Below are 13,904 nucleotides of genomic sequence, written 5' to 3'. Positions count from 1 at the left end.
ATTGAACAGTTATAAAGAGAGAGTCCTATTAGTTATAATACCGTGAACTCTCCTATTCTAAAGGACCTGAGCTAAAGACTTATTCTCAGCCATCTAATACAAACTATATATTAAAGAATAACATAACAATAATAATAATAATACTAACAGGGCGGAGGCTATGGGCGTGGTTGTAAGCCGGTAGTTCAAGCCAGGAAGGTTTTTGAAATTCGCCATTGATGACACTACTGGTTGCATCCCCTGCGTGCTTCGGTTCAACCAGTTGAACTCTCCGTATTTCTCTTGCAGAAGCACACCAGATGTTCGAGCAATTGCCGATATGGCTGCCAAGTTTGCCTCCGAAGCCGAGCTCTGCGTCCTCGTTAGAGTCCGGGGAAAGATCACTGGCTACCGCGGATCCCTACAGATAACTGTGTCTGACGTCATCGTCGAGAGAGATCCTAATTTCGAGATCCTCCATTGGCTAGATTGCGTGAAACTATCTCGTAATTGTTACAATGTTAGTACAACCATAAAATCTGGGGACCAGAACTGTTAGGCGTGTAACGTACAATGTACTTGCATTTGTTTTTTTTTTTTTTACTGGCAACAGATAAAACAAAAATACGTGTCATAAAAAATAGTATTCAAGCTACCAATTTGATGGAACAACTTGGGTGGCACAATCTTAGTTGGATTGTATAACAAATCATATGTTTTTATAATTTTCGTTTTCAAAACACATGAGGCCATTTTGGAACCACACATTTTAACAAGTAATTGATTTGGATTGGCTCCTAATTCATCATTTGAAATAATTTCGTAGTCTTGATGATGAGTAATGCTGGAGATGTTGATATATACTATATAATTGTATGGATAGTCTTGATGGTGATAATATTTGAGATGTATATGATTGTATTGGGTAATTGGTGGGGTTTTAGAGCTTACGTGAGGGTTTAGGTATATTATGAATGAAGATGAAAAAGGCATTACGGAACTATAGGCCGCAAAAGTACATGTCCATTATCTTAACCAAACTTTGACTTACAAACCAGATTACATAATATCACACGTTTTAGAAAGTCCTAGGCTTCATGACAATGGTAGAGTGCTTTAAAATGTGAAGACTGAATTGCCCGCCTTTCTCTGAGGTGTCAACCTTAGATTGGCCAGGAGGCGGGAGGAGCTCGAAGTTCTGCACCAATCGTCCCAAAACGATGCCAAGGATGGGCAGGGCGAGGATAATTCCAGGGCAACTTCTCCTACCAACTCCGAACGGGAGGTACCTGAAGTCATTCCCGTTGGCTTCGACGTGCTTCTCCTCCTCAAAGAATCTCTCGGGCCTAAACTCCTCAGGTTTCTTCCAGTGAGCTGGGTTGTTTGCGAGCCACCAAGCATTGACCAAGATTTTGCTCTCCGCGGGAATATCATACCCTCCAAGCTTGGCGTCGTTGAGGTTCATGTGGGGAACCAGCAAGGGAATAGCCATTCTTAAGCGAAGCGTCTCCTTGATCACGGCCTGCAAGTAGGGAAGTTTATGGGTGTCTGGCTCAGTGATCTGAACGCCCGGTCCAAGAACTGTATCGATCTCATCCCGAAGCTTCTTCTGAATGTGAGGGTTGTTAACCAGTTCAGCAATGCCCCATTCAATTGACCATAGAGTAGTTTCAATTGCTGCACACAACAGTCATGGTACTAAGCAATTTGCACAGGATCAAATGATAGAATATTCTAAAGACAAATCATCATGCCATATCATATATGCCCCCTTCCACTATACATGAAATCAGGTTGTACTTTTTCATGATACTGTAATCCATTAGAACCAACCAACTGCCAGTATATCATGATGTAAACCCAATACCTAACTTTGTTGACCACAAAAACAAAGTACAGACTATTTTATGAAAAAGCAGGAGCATTTAATCTTACCTGCAACATTGATGTTCTCAACAATGTAAAGAACATTATCCTCATTGATCTCTCCCTTCTGTTGGGCATCAAGAATGTGATCAATGGCACATTTCAGACTGTTGGTGTCCATGCTCTTTGTGCTTGAAAGCTTCCTGCAACCAAAAAACCAACCAAGAAGCTCAGAAACTAGAAAACAAAACAGCAGCAGTAAAGAATAGTGAATTTACTGTAATTAATCTCACATCTACTGTCCAAGATTTCATCTTGTCCAATAGATTTGAATTGCGTACTGTATTCAACTACATAAATCAAGTCAAAATTGAGTTGCACAAGAGACAACACCTTCCCTGTCTCTGCCGAATTATGCAGAACAAGCTTCTGTGAATCCTATGTTCCATTTTTTTTGTGTGTGTGAGAATCCTATGTTCTTTTTTTTTTTTTTTTTGGGAGCATCAAGGAACCCGCATTCACTAAGGGTAGTTTACACTAAATAGTAAATCAAAATAGTTGATCAGCTCAAAGCAAGAAACCTGAATTATAAAGGTATCCTTAAATTGCAACAGGTAAATGACCGCAAGGAATAAATCAATCTATATAATTACAGACTCAATTTAAGAAAATCGAACCTGTTAAAATTATTACTAAGTCAACCCAACTTGACTGGATTGCCCTCCTATGTTCCTAGAATCCAAGTTCTCTTTATGAAATGTTATGGGTTTTAATTTGTCTACAGAGACAAGTTCTTTTTAAGGAAAAATCATTAATATCTATGAAGATTATAGATAAATTTCAAGAACAGATATGGAAAAGATGAAGAGCTTACTTTCTTTCATCAACAAAGTAGTCCTTGAAGAGCTGCAACCTTCTCTCCTTAACCTCCTTACAGATCTTCAAGTATCCTCTGAGGAAAGGCCTGAGAATGGGGATGAAATCGCCATAGTTATACTCAAAGCTCTGCGCCAATCTACTCCTTTCCCCGTTCAACGCCTTGAGCTTGTTAAACAGCGGGTCATCCTCGCTCTCAAACCTTCTGTCGAACATAATCCGGTACATGTTATTGTACATCATGAGCTGCAACCGGCGCCGCAGCACGGTGCCGGCGGTGGCCGCCTCGGGGTTTTTCTTCACGTCCTCCACCACGCTGGCGATCTCGTTCTCCCACCCCTCCCGGTACTGCTGCACCACCTTGTTGGTGAAGAACGGCACCGTCATGATCCGCCGCATCTTCCGCCAGTGCTCGCCGTAGACGGTGAACACCATGTCCTGTCCCTTCCCGGTGAAGATGTCGAACACGACGTTGCGAGTGCGGGAGCCGAACTCCACCCCCTGCGTGTGGAGAACCTCCTTGGCTAGCTCCGGCGAGGATACAACCACTAAGTTCCTCTGCCCCATCCTCAGTAGAAAAATGTCGCCGAATTTCTTCGCGTACTCGGTGAGATTGCGATGATTCAAATCATCGCCGACCTGAAGCCAGTTCCCGAACACCGGCACCGGAATCGGCCCCGGCGGGAGCTTGTACTTCTTTCCGCGAAGCTTAGAGACAACAATGGCGACTACTATGGCTACGAAGAACCCTAATAGAGTCTTCTCTAAGAGGAGAAGATCCATCTTCAGGGGCAAAATTGGAAAGAAATCTTCAAAATTAATTAATGTATGATAAGAAAGGCAGGCGGGTGTGCGTGACTTCCTGGCGGAATAGAGCGGAGAGTTGCAATTTATAGCAACGGGGAGGCGGTGAAAGTTTGTTCAAGGCGGTAGGTGGAGGGGGTTAACGGCGTTAGAGTTAACGGTGACGGACGGTTTTGCTTTGCGTTCAATGATGGATTGGGGTAGGTGAGCTTGAATGGGGGTTGGTGAGCCACGATCATGAATGTCAACCGTTAACGCCATTTTTATTCAACTGTCTAGGTGGCTGCCACGTGATCTCATTTTTTCTTGGACATGTAGTTTCACATAACAAAAATAATACTCTATTTTTTACACTTTGGCCCTGTTTGGTAAATGGCTGTTGGCCGATTGGGTTGGCTGTTTGGGTTAGAAGGTATGATTTATTGATAATATTAGCTGATTGAGAAAGTTGTTTGATAAATTGGCTGTTAGCTGATAGCTATTTGGTATAATTGAAAAGGCTGCTTTGAGTAGCCTTTTGAATTTTAGCATTTTGGATTTACAAAAAACTTATTAACCAAACAACTAATAGTGATCAAATAAGCCAAAATTGGCTGATAAGCTGATTATTTACCAAACAGGACCTTTGGGGGTGTTTGGCAAACGGCTGATAGCTTATAGCTGATAGGTGGTTGGTTTAGCTAATAGTTGATGGCTGGTTGCGTTAACTAGTTTGACCAGTTGGTTGTATTTATAAAAAATTGTTTGGTAAATTAGCTGTTTACTAGTAGCTGATTGAATGTAAAATGACATTTAAGGGTATAAGTGTATTGTATTATTTTAATCTTTAAATATAAAAAGAAGATAAAATCTTATTAATAAATAATTATAAAATTTGGATATCATCTATATTTTTTTTAAGGGCATAAGTTAATTATTTTTGTTTATTTAACTCTTATTAAATTATACGAGTATTCTAAAACAATTTTATTACGTATTTATTTTCTATTATTATTATTATTATTAAAAATAACAAACTCATCACCCGTTTATTATTATTATTATTATTATTATAAAATAACAAACACACCACCCATTTAAAAGTAAATCTCATTGATATCAAAGGATAAAATAGTCAATATACCCATTGTTCCTAACAAGCTAATACAAAAAGCTACATTCATTAGCTTTTCAATTTTCAGCTTATTGGCCCAATAAGCCAATGCCAATAAGCCATTTACCAAACATTTCAAAATAGCTTATTAGTTGGTTAAACAGCTAAATTTGGTCAAATAAGCTAAAATTTGGCTTATAAGGCAATAACCAAACACCCCCTTTAACTTTTATTCTTACATACAAAATCTTGAAAAAAATAACTTATCAATGCCAAGCCACATTAAGAAGTACTCCCTTTGTCCCATTTTACCTGTCTTATTTACTATTCATTGGTCAAACTAACTATTTGTTCATTGCTTATTTTCTTTAGTAATTTTTTATTATTTTTAAATTTAAATTTTTGTGTTTAATAGTACTTTTAATGTAGTTTCTAAATATATAAATTTTTTATAGTAATGCTAAACTTAATATTATGAAAAATTGGATTAAAAATAACATCAGTCAAGCCTCGTTAAACGAATCATACAACCATTTTGGGACGGAGGTAGTAATATTTAAGGTGTAAGATTTGAGAATCAATGTAGGAGAATCCCTCACATAAACATTCATAAATCATAATAAAGCAATTTTTTTTAAATAAATTAGGATTCCTGATTTCGCCATATTATATTCTAAATTTAATGAATTTGCTTAGAAAGAAGTAAATTTAACTTATATAACTCCGAGACTCAACATTAAACTGTATATTTTTATGCACAAAGACTTTAATTCAAGACCCAAACTCAAATTCGAATCCTCAATATTCGTAGTAAGAATCGAATTTGCAGCTTATTGTTAGAAACAAAGACAAATTTCTAAATAAACTGAATAATTGTGGATTTAGCTCCTATCTCTCCAATAAGTGCTGTTATGTTCAAATATTTATAATTTTCTTTCAGTCTCCTTTTCTTTATATGTAAAAATAATATATACAAAATTCTTTGTATCGACTTATAACAAATTGTAATACTTTACAACATAAATGATAATAAATAAATAAATAAGTTGTACTTCAGAATGTCAATGGTCGAGTGGTCGACAGCCACATTGTCACATATATCATCATCTCTCTCCTCATGTGCCGTACTTCATTGTACTGCCGGTTTTTTTTTCTTTTCTTATTATTATTATTATTATTGGGAGAGTCATGGAAATATTCTACATACAGTATAGAATTAGATGAATGAATAATGATGGATAAAGCACTTGATGATTGTAATAAATAATAGTAAAATGTAATAAAAAGTAACATTAACGTAATATAATTAATATAAATAATTAATCATATCAACTGCTTATTATTCCTTATTTAAAATGGTAAGCATAATAATAAAGGGGTGTTTACTTCAAGTTATATAACACTACTATGGTAACATAAGGGTAATTAAGCTTAGGCCATGGGGGCTCGGCCATAAGGCCTCGACCATGAGGGCTCGGTTATAAGGCCTCGGCTATAGGGCTCAACTACGAGGCCCCGGCCATGGGGGCTCAACCATAGGGTCTCGGCTACAAGGTCCCGACCATAGGGCCTCGGCCATGAGGGCTCGATTACAAGGCCTCAGCTGGTCAATCCATAGGTCCGGTCGTGGGACCAAACATGGTCAAAGGGGGTTGTAACTGTTCCCACCACATTAGGGGGCGGTTAGGAGGTTTCTTGTGCATAAATGGCTTCCTTATTGTCTCATTAAGACATTCATATCCATTTTGTCCTAGTTTACCATTGTAATAGCATTACATTGACTTGTAATAACCTGACAACTACGGTTCAATGCAGTACTTGGTCTCCGCGACCCTATAACACACTTATTTTGCCTATTTTTCTATCCATTTATTATTTTCTTTATTTATTGGGTTGATTAATTCGAACCACCGGATTAATTAAATCCATCAATATAAATTAAAGAAGATTGGTTATTATCATTAACTATACTATAAAATTGTTGAGGTCATTTGTCATGAGAGGACATGGAATCAAAGTTTTTAAATTACATAATGACTATAAATAAGATATATAAATTATGTTTGATAAAAACATTTTTTTTTCAAAAAGCTAACCTTATTTAAAAAAAAATTAATTAAACTTTTAAAACATAATTTAGTAATAATATTATTTAAAAAAAATATTTTGTATACTTACATTATCGTGTGCAGTTCGATGACCCATTTGACTCTTATTCCATAATTTTTTAAAACATTTTTTTTCTTATACAGGGGAATAAATATATATCTATACAAAATCACATGAATATAACACAAACATCAACTGCATTAGTTGAAAAGTAATCCAATATCAATAATCTGCGCACCTATTTGCCTTTCTACTAATATATTTGATTGAACACACTCGAACTCAAAAAAGTGCATCAATACCTCAATATGATAAAACTATGAATCGCTTGAATGTTCAACGGTATTGATGATCTTTTGAACAACAACTAAGGAATCACTCTTGATCTCTAATGGTAATATTAAAATTATACTCAAATATTGTGATAAATAATAAAAATATATAGCTCGCATAGACAGCTTAATTGATTCATGGGAAGTAGATTGTGGGTAGATAAAGGCACATAACGAGCCTAACAATTGAAGTGCGGAGGTGTTTTTGGAAAACAGGAAAATGAGTTCTGGAAAATGTTTTCTGAAAAATGAATCATTTTCTAGAAAACAGTTTCATTTATGGTATTTAATTGGTTAATCTTTGTGTGTTTGGTTAATTTTCTGAAAATGATTAGAATTGTATAATTATATATTTTATGTATAATATTAAAAATAATATATTTAAGGGGAAAAAAGAGAGAAGAAAACTCCCACCCCTCTAGTTTCTGCCGGAAACCATAGAGGAACTAGAGCAGAGGGTGTGCGGCTGTTTTTCTGGACAGAAAACGATTTCCGGACTTTTTTTCGGAAGTCATTTTCCGTCAAAATGAGGTTATTTTCTCCTGTCAACAGAAATCATTTTTCGTTGACTAAGTTTTTCAAGCACTGCCAAACACGGAAAACTCGGAAACAAATTTTTTGAGTTTCCAAACACACCCTTAATGTAATGGTTCCTTGTGATACTAATTAATTTAATAGGCTGAGTCACCATGATTTATGTCCAGCTATCCTATAGAGCGAAATTGTAAGGACCCCGGGAGCGTAGCTAGGTATTTCGCATTTTTGTGGGTATTAAAAGAAAATTAAATTTTTAAAGGTATTATTATATTGAACGGCACCGTTGACTATTTCCCTGCACATACCTACTCAATACTCATTAATATTATATATAATATAATAATGCATTTGAAAAATAATTTTTCCTTTATTTTTTTGTTTGACTTTGATTTCTATGAAATCCAATTGTTACTATTCAGATGTGTACTTTAATCAAGAGGTAGTTTTTATAGAGAGTAAAATTAAAATCTTATAATTACCAAATTAATTATTGAAGCAACTTCACCAGATTTGTTTGACTAGTTAATATAAATAATATTATAACCCATAACTCATTATGCATATCATGTTGTTGCTAGTGACATGAGATACATTATTAAATATGAACTTGAATTAAAGTATCACATAAAGTTTTTTAATTAACATATCCAAAACGGCAAAAAAGGAAAAAAATATTTAATTTTTAATATCTGTAAATCTATATAGATACATCTATTTGTCACTCCTTCACCGAACTTGTTAAAAATTTCATATGCTATAAATTTATTAATATTTTTTACTCGATAAAGGCATACAGTATGGTGGATCTGGAGGTGGAGAAACGATAGAGTGTTCAATGCCGGAGAAGTAGAAATACTATACAATGGAAGGTTGGGTGCATCAAAGAAGCTGAGGAGGAAATATGTCGTGCATTTATGCGAGAGGAAAACATGAAGTGTTCGCCAGTACTAAAAGGGAGAAGAGACTATGTTGGAAGCCATCTGCTAACCATCGTTATACCATTAATTTGGATGGGAGCGTCAAGTCCTAAATAAAGAAGGCATGGTCTGGTGGAGTCCTTAGAGGCAAGAACATGGCTGGAAGGCTTCTCAGAGACGAAATTAAAGAGTTTGGTGAGCTGACAGCAGTACTAGTTGAAGCTAAAGCTATTGTCAAGAATATGGAATGGGCTTTAGAGAAGGATTTTCGTGATGTTGAAATTCTGTCATATGATGAATTCATGAGAAAACCACACTGGGAGGACCCATTCGAGAAGTTATTGAGGAAGAAGTCGGTGGCTTGTTAAAGACGGGAGGATTTCTATCCGTGTGATTTACCGTGAGCAAAACAAGGTCGCTGACATTCTAGCTACAATGGGCACCCATCAGCAATCAGAGTGGGTGACTTTCGACACCAGCCAGCCCCCCATGGGTTGCGAGGAGGCCTACTTCAATGACTTGGCACGTGCCACTTGCGTCCATAGAGTGAGAGAGAGTAATTAGTTCTTTTTTACCTCCCTCCGAGTTACACCCGTCCCTTGATGTTTTTCTAAGTAATTACGTTGTTTACATAATTAATTCTCATCCATAAGAATTTGCTGTATCAAACTTTGATATTTGGTCTTCTCTAAATTAAAGAAAATTTATAATTTCATTCCTGGCATCTATTTGTTTTATATTTATAAATATAGTACAATACGATGATTAATTGTCTAACAAATTTGCCCCTCCAATCCAATCAAGATTAGAAGGTGTTAGACAATCCTCATTCAAAGATGTAGCAATTCTTGCAAAAGATTGCATTGAATTCTCTCTAGCTGATAGAGTTGCCATCTTTAAGTTTCTCTCTACCTTTTTAGAGAAAAGATGTATTTTAAATTCCACAAATACATGCATCATGATACGATATATTTGTTGCACCAATGACCCAATATTTTTTGCCTTAAAATACATATGGAAGGCTATTAATTTGTTCTTTTGCTTGTCTTTTTCTACATTTTTTTAAAACCTCAAAAGCAATAGTGAAAGGGGTGTTGGATTATTAGTATAATTTTCCACGGTGCAAATTGAAAAAAATATGGCATAACCTTGGAAAGTGGCGATAACTCTCATGTGGCTTGGAAAAGTTGGTATGTCCTAGCTATCATCTCAAAACATTCTAATACATTGGATTTACAAACTTTCACAAAATTAATTCTAAGCTCCCATAAAACTTATTTAAGAGCCGCTATAAAAGGTAAATTATGAGCCACCCTGTCAGTTTCTAAGTTTTCACCATTTGCATGTACACTTTGCGCAAAGAGTTTTTATAACCTCTGATCGGTCAAGTTCTCGCAATGACTTCTATGATTCCATTAGAATTCGAAGTAAATTTGAGTTTTTATGTCAAATTTATAAAAATAAAAGGAGAAACAAACTACAAAAATTTCAAGGTGTTGATAAGTACCATGATATAATTCACAAATCGCAACCACACGGTGTGCACTAAGTAAATTTAGCTATTGCAAGTCACATAAGAGAAGTAAATCTCACTAAGAATGTGACTTTGTGGTATAAAAATCAGGTTCCACTTCCACCCGCTTGACTACATCTATCGGGTTACTTTTTGATTTTTTTTAGTATTACTGTCTCTATTATAATGCAGTATCTGTGATCGCTTTTTAATAGTATTTGATAACATTTGTTGCACCAATGACGCACTAATTTTGGCCTGAATATACGGATCGAAGGCTACATATTAATTTGTTGTTTTGCTTTCTCTTTCTAGCTTGCGAGTTTTTATCGAGACAAAAAAGCAATAGTGAAAGGGCTTTTGGATTATTACTATCATTTTCCACATTGCAAATTGAAACATGTGGCTAAGGAAAAGTCGGTCAATCCTTTCCTGCATGTAGTGATATCAAACAGCAGCCGTAGTTTTGCACGTGGGAACTATATCATCTCTAAGTCGGTCAAGAGTGTCGGGCAATTTACGAGCAAAATAATATTACTTCCTTCAATTTTGTGTCTAATTTAATTATTCAATTAATAAAATTTAACTAAAGTTATATTTGTATGTAGGACTGTCAAAGTGGGCCGAAACTCGTGGGCTGACTCGCACCCGTCCCACGATGGGGCGGATTAGGGTCACAAGAAAAATGGCCCGCAAAATTGCGGGCCTAACGGGCTTGGCCCGCAGCCCGCGTGGACTAATCCGCGCGGACTGCGGGCCAGCCCGCAGGCCAAGCCCCTAATTAAAATATATATATATATATATATATATATATATATATATATATATATATATACATATATGCTACACAGCAAGGCAGCGCAGCGTACTACCTTGCTGTGTAACATATATATTATATGTTATATAATATATATGTTACACAGTAAGGCATATATATATATATATATATAAAATGTAATTTTTAGAATTTTTGAACACACAAAATTAATATTATTTGTAGGCTTTACTTTTTTTTGAACTTTGAATTAATATTAATTTTTGTTAGATTATAAAATTGGATTGCAAATTCGCAACGTTTGTATTTGTAGACTCTATTTATTATTTTGAACTTTGAATTCAACAAGAATTTATAAAATAAAAAAAAATTAAAAATAAAAAAGCCCGTGGGCCGGCCCGCGTGGGGCGGGCTAGGGTTGCATGAACCGGCCTAGCGGGCCGGCCCGCAAAAACCCGCCAGAGATTAGGCCTGCGGTGGGCGGCCCGACCCGCTTTGACAGTACTACTTGAATTAACATGTAAATGTCATACTTATATGATCAAATGTACTACTCCGTACTATTCAGGAATAAAATATTTGTTATTTATACAGGAAGATGTAATACTTTTACATTTTGATGTAAAAGTATTATATTTTCCATCAAAAGTATTACATTTTCCCTATAAGTAATGTTGGCAAATGTTTGTTACTTATAAGAGAAAATATAATATTTTTAAGAAAAATAATGTAATACTTTAAAACAAAATGTAAAAGTATCATTTTTTCCATTAAAAGTATTACTCCCTCTGTCCCATTTTACCTGTCCTATTTGCTATTCATTGGTCAAACCAGCTCTTTCTTTATTGCTTATTTTCTTTAGTAATTTTTTATTATTTTTAAATTTANCGGTCAATCCTTTCCTGCATGTAGTGATATCAAACAGCAGCCGTAGTTTTGCACGTGGGAACTATATCATCTCTAAGTCGGTCAAGAGTGTCGGGCAATTTACGAGCAAAATAATATTACTTCCTTCAATTTTGTGTCTAATTTAATTATTCAATTAATAAAATTTAACTAAAGTTATATTTGTATGTAGGACTGTCAAAGTGGGCCGAAACTCGTGGGCTGACTCGCACCCGTCCCACGATGGGGCGGATTAGGGTCACAAGAAAAATGGCCCGCAAAATTGCGGGCCTAACGGGCTTGGCCCGCAGCCCGCGTGGACTAATCCGCGCGGACTGCGGGCCAGCCCGCAGGCCAAGCCCCTAATTAAAATATATATATATATATATATATATATATATATATATATATATATATATACATATATGCTACACAGCAAGGCAGCGCAGCGTACTACCTTGCTGTGTAACATATATATTATATGTTATATAATATATATGTTACACAGTAAGGCATATATATATATATATATATAAAATGTAATTTTTAGAATTTTTGAACACACAAAATTAATATTATTTGTAGGCTTTACTTTTTTTTGAACTTTGAATTAATATTAATTTTTGTTAGATTATAAAATTGGATTGCAAATTCGCAACGTTTGTATTTGTAGACTCTATTTATTATTTTGAACTTTGAATTCAACAAGAATTTATAAAATAAAAAAAAATTAAAAATAAAAAAGCCCGTGGGCCGGCCCGCGTGGGGCGGGCTAGGGTTGCATGAACCGGCCTAGCGGGCCGGCCCGCAAAAACCCGCCAGAGATTAGGCCTGCGGTGGGCGGCCCGACCCGCTTTGACAGTACTACTTGAATTAACATGTAAATGTCATACTTATATGATCAAATGTACTACTCCGTACTATTCAGGAATAAAATATTTGTTATTTATACAGGAAGATGTAATACTTTTACATTTTGATGTAAAAGTATTATATTTTCCATCAAAAGTATTACATTTTCCCTATAAGTAATGTTGGCAAATGTTTGTTACTTATAAGAGAAAATATAATATTTTTAAGAAAAATAATGTAATACTTTAAAACAAAATGTAAAAGTATCATTTTTTCCATTAAAAGTATTACTCCCTCTGTCCCATTTTACCTGTCCTATTTGCTATTCATTGGTCAAACCAGCTCTTTCTTTATTGCTTATTTTCTTTAGTAATTTTTTATTATTTTTAAATTTAAATTTTTGTGTTTAATAGTACTTTTAATGTAGTTTCTAAATATATAAATTTTATATATTAATACTAAATTTAATATTATGAAAAATTGGATTAAAAATAAATTCAATCAAGCCTCGTTAAACGAACCAGACAACCAAAATGGGACGGTAAATTTTTCACATAAGTAATAAACACTTTATTCCTAATTAGTGCTACCTCCGTCCCATTTTGTTTGTCTGATTCGGTTAACGAGGCTTGACTGGAGTTATTTTTAATTCAATTTTTTTTATAATATTAAGTTTAATCTTAGTATAGAAAATTTATATATTTAGAAACTACATTAAAAGTACTATTAAACACAAAAAATTAAATTTAAAAATAATTAAAAATTACTAAAGAAAATAAACAATTAAGAAAGAGTTGGTTTGACCAATGAATAGTAAACATGACAGATAAAATGGGACAGAGGGAGTATTACATTTGTCCGTATAATATTACATATTCATCTTCACCGACTCGTCTCACCGTCTCACACAAGTTTTTGCCTTAGATTAAACTTTTATAATGATAAGTTTAATATTTGTGTGTGTGTGTAGATATATATATAAACTAGGGCTGGCCCTAGCCATGTGAAGAGCGATGGCACAAGAATGTGCAATTAGGGTGACGACACAAGGCTCTTGATTTTTGGAGGCCCAATTTTTTTTGAAAAAATATTATATAGATAATTCATTATTTTTATACTTGATTTTTTTTAGAATTCATATATTGGTCTTAATTGTAATTGAAAATAAATTTTTAGAAGGAATTGATATCAAAATTTTGGTGACTAATTTTGAATTTAAATATGTATAGAAAATAACACTTTTAAATTAAATTTTGAATTATATTTTTTCTTTGTTGAATTTTTATGCATTATATTTGGACATAAAATTTTGATTACATTTTCCCTCATAGAATACAATAATTTGAAGTTTAAATTGATTTGGACT

At 34.6% G+C, this 13,904-nt stretch overlaps 1 protein-coding gene across 1 annotated transcript; it reads right to left on the bottom strand.

Moving 5' to 3' along the window:
- Nucleotides 1-980: 980 nt before the first annotated feature.
- Nucleotides 981-3,591, bottom strand: LOC116016607 (trans-cinnamate 4-monooxygenase). Its single transcript, XM_031256950.1, has 3 exons — nt 2,720-3,591; nt 1,915-2,048; nt 981-1,656 (listed from the first exon to the last, which is right to left on the bottom strand). The coding sequence occupies exons 1-3, from the start codon at nt 3,502-3,504 to the stop codon at nt 1,058-1,060; spliced, it is 1,518 nt and encodes a 505-aa protein (XP_031112810.1). The 5' UTR covers nt 3,505-3,591; the 3' UTR covers nt 981-1,057.
- Nucleotides 3,592-13,904: the final 10,313 nt, after the last annotated feature.

Source organism: Ipomoea triloba, chromosome 4 (genome assembly GCF_003576645.1).
Source record: "Ipomoea triloba cultivar NCNSP0323 chromosome 4, ASM357664v1".
Taxonomy (NCBI): Eukaryota; Viridiplantae; Streptophyta; class Magnoliopsida; order Solanales; family Convolvulaceae; genus Ipomoea; species Ipomoea triloba.
The sequence above is the reverse complement of the archived record's forward strand: the minus strand, read 5'-3'. Positions and strand labels throughout refer to the sequence as shown.

Bases quoted from the DNA above. Each gene is read 5' to 3' on its own strand.
- LOC116016607 (XM_031256950.1), bottom strand. From the start codon at position 3,504: ATGGATCTTCTCCTCTTAGAGAAGACTCTATTAGGGTTCTTCGTAGCC. The intron at 2,049-2,719 runs GTAAGCTCTTCA...TTTTGGTTGCAG, and splicing joins TACTTTGTTGATGAAAGAAA to GAAGCTTTCAAGCACAAAGA. The intron at 1,657-1,914 runs GTAAGATTAAAT...TGTTGTGTGCAG, and splicing joins TGAGAACATCAATGTTGCAG to CAATTGAAACTACTCTATGG.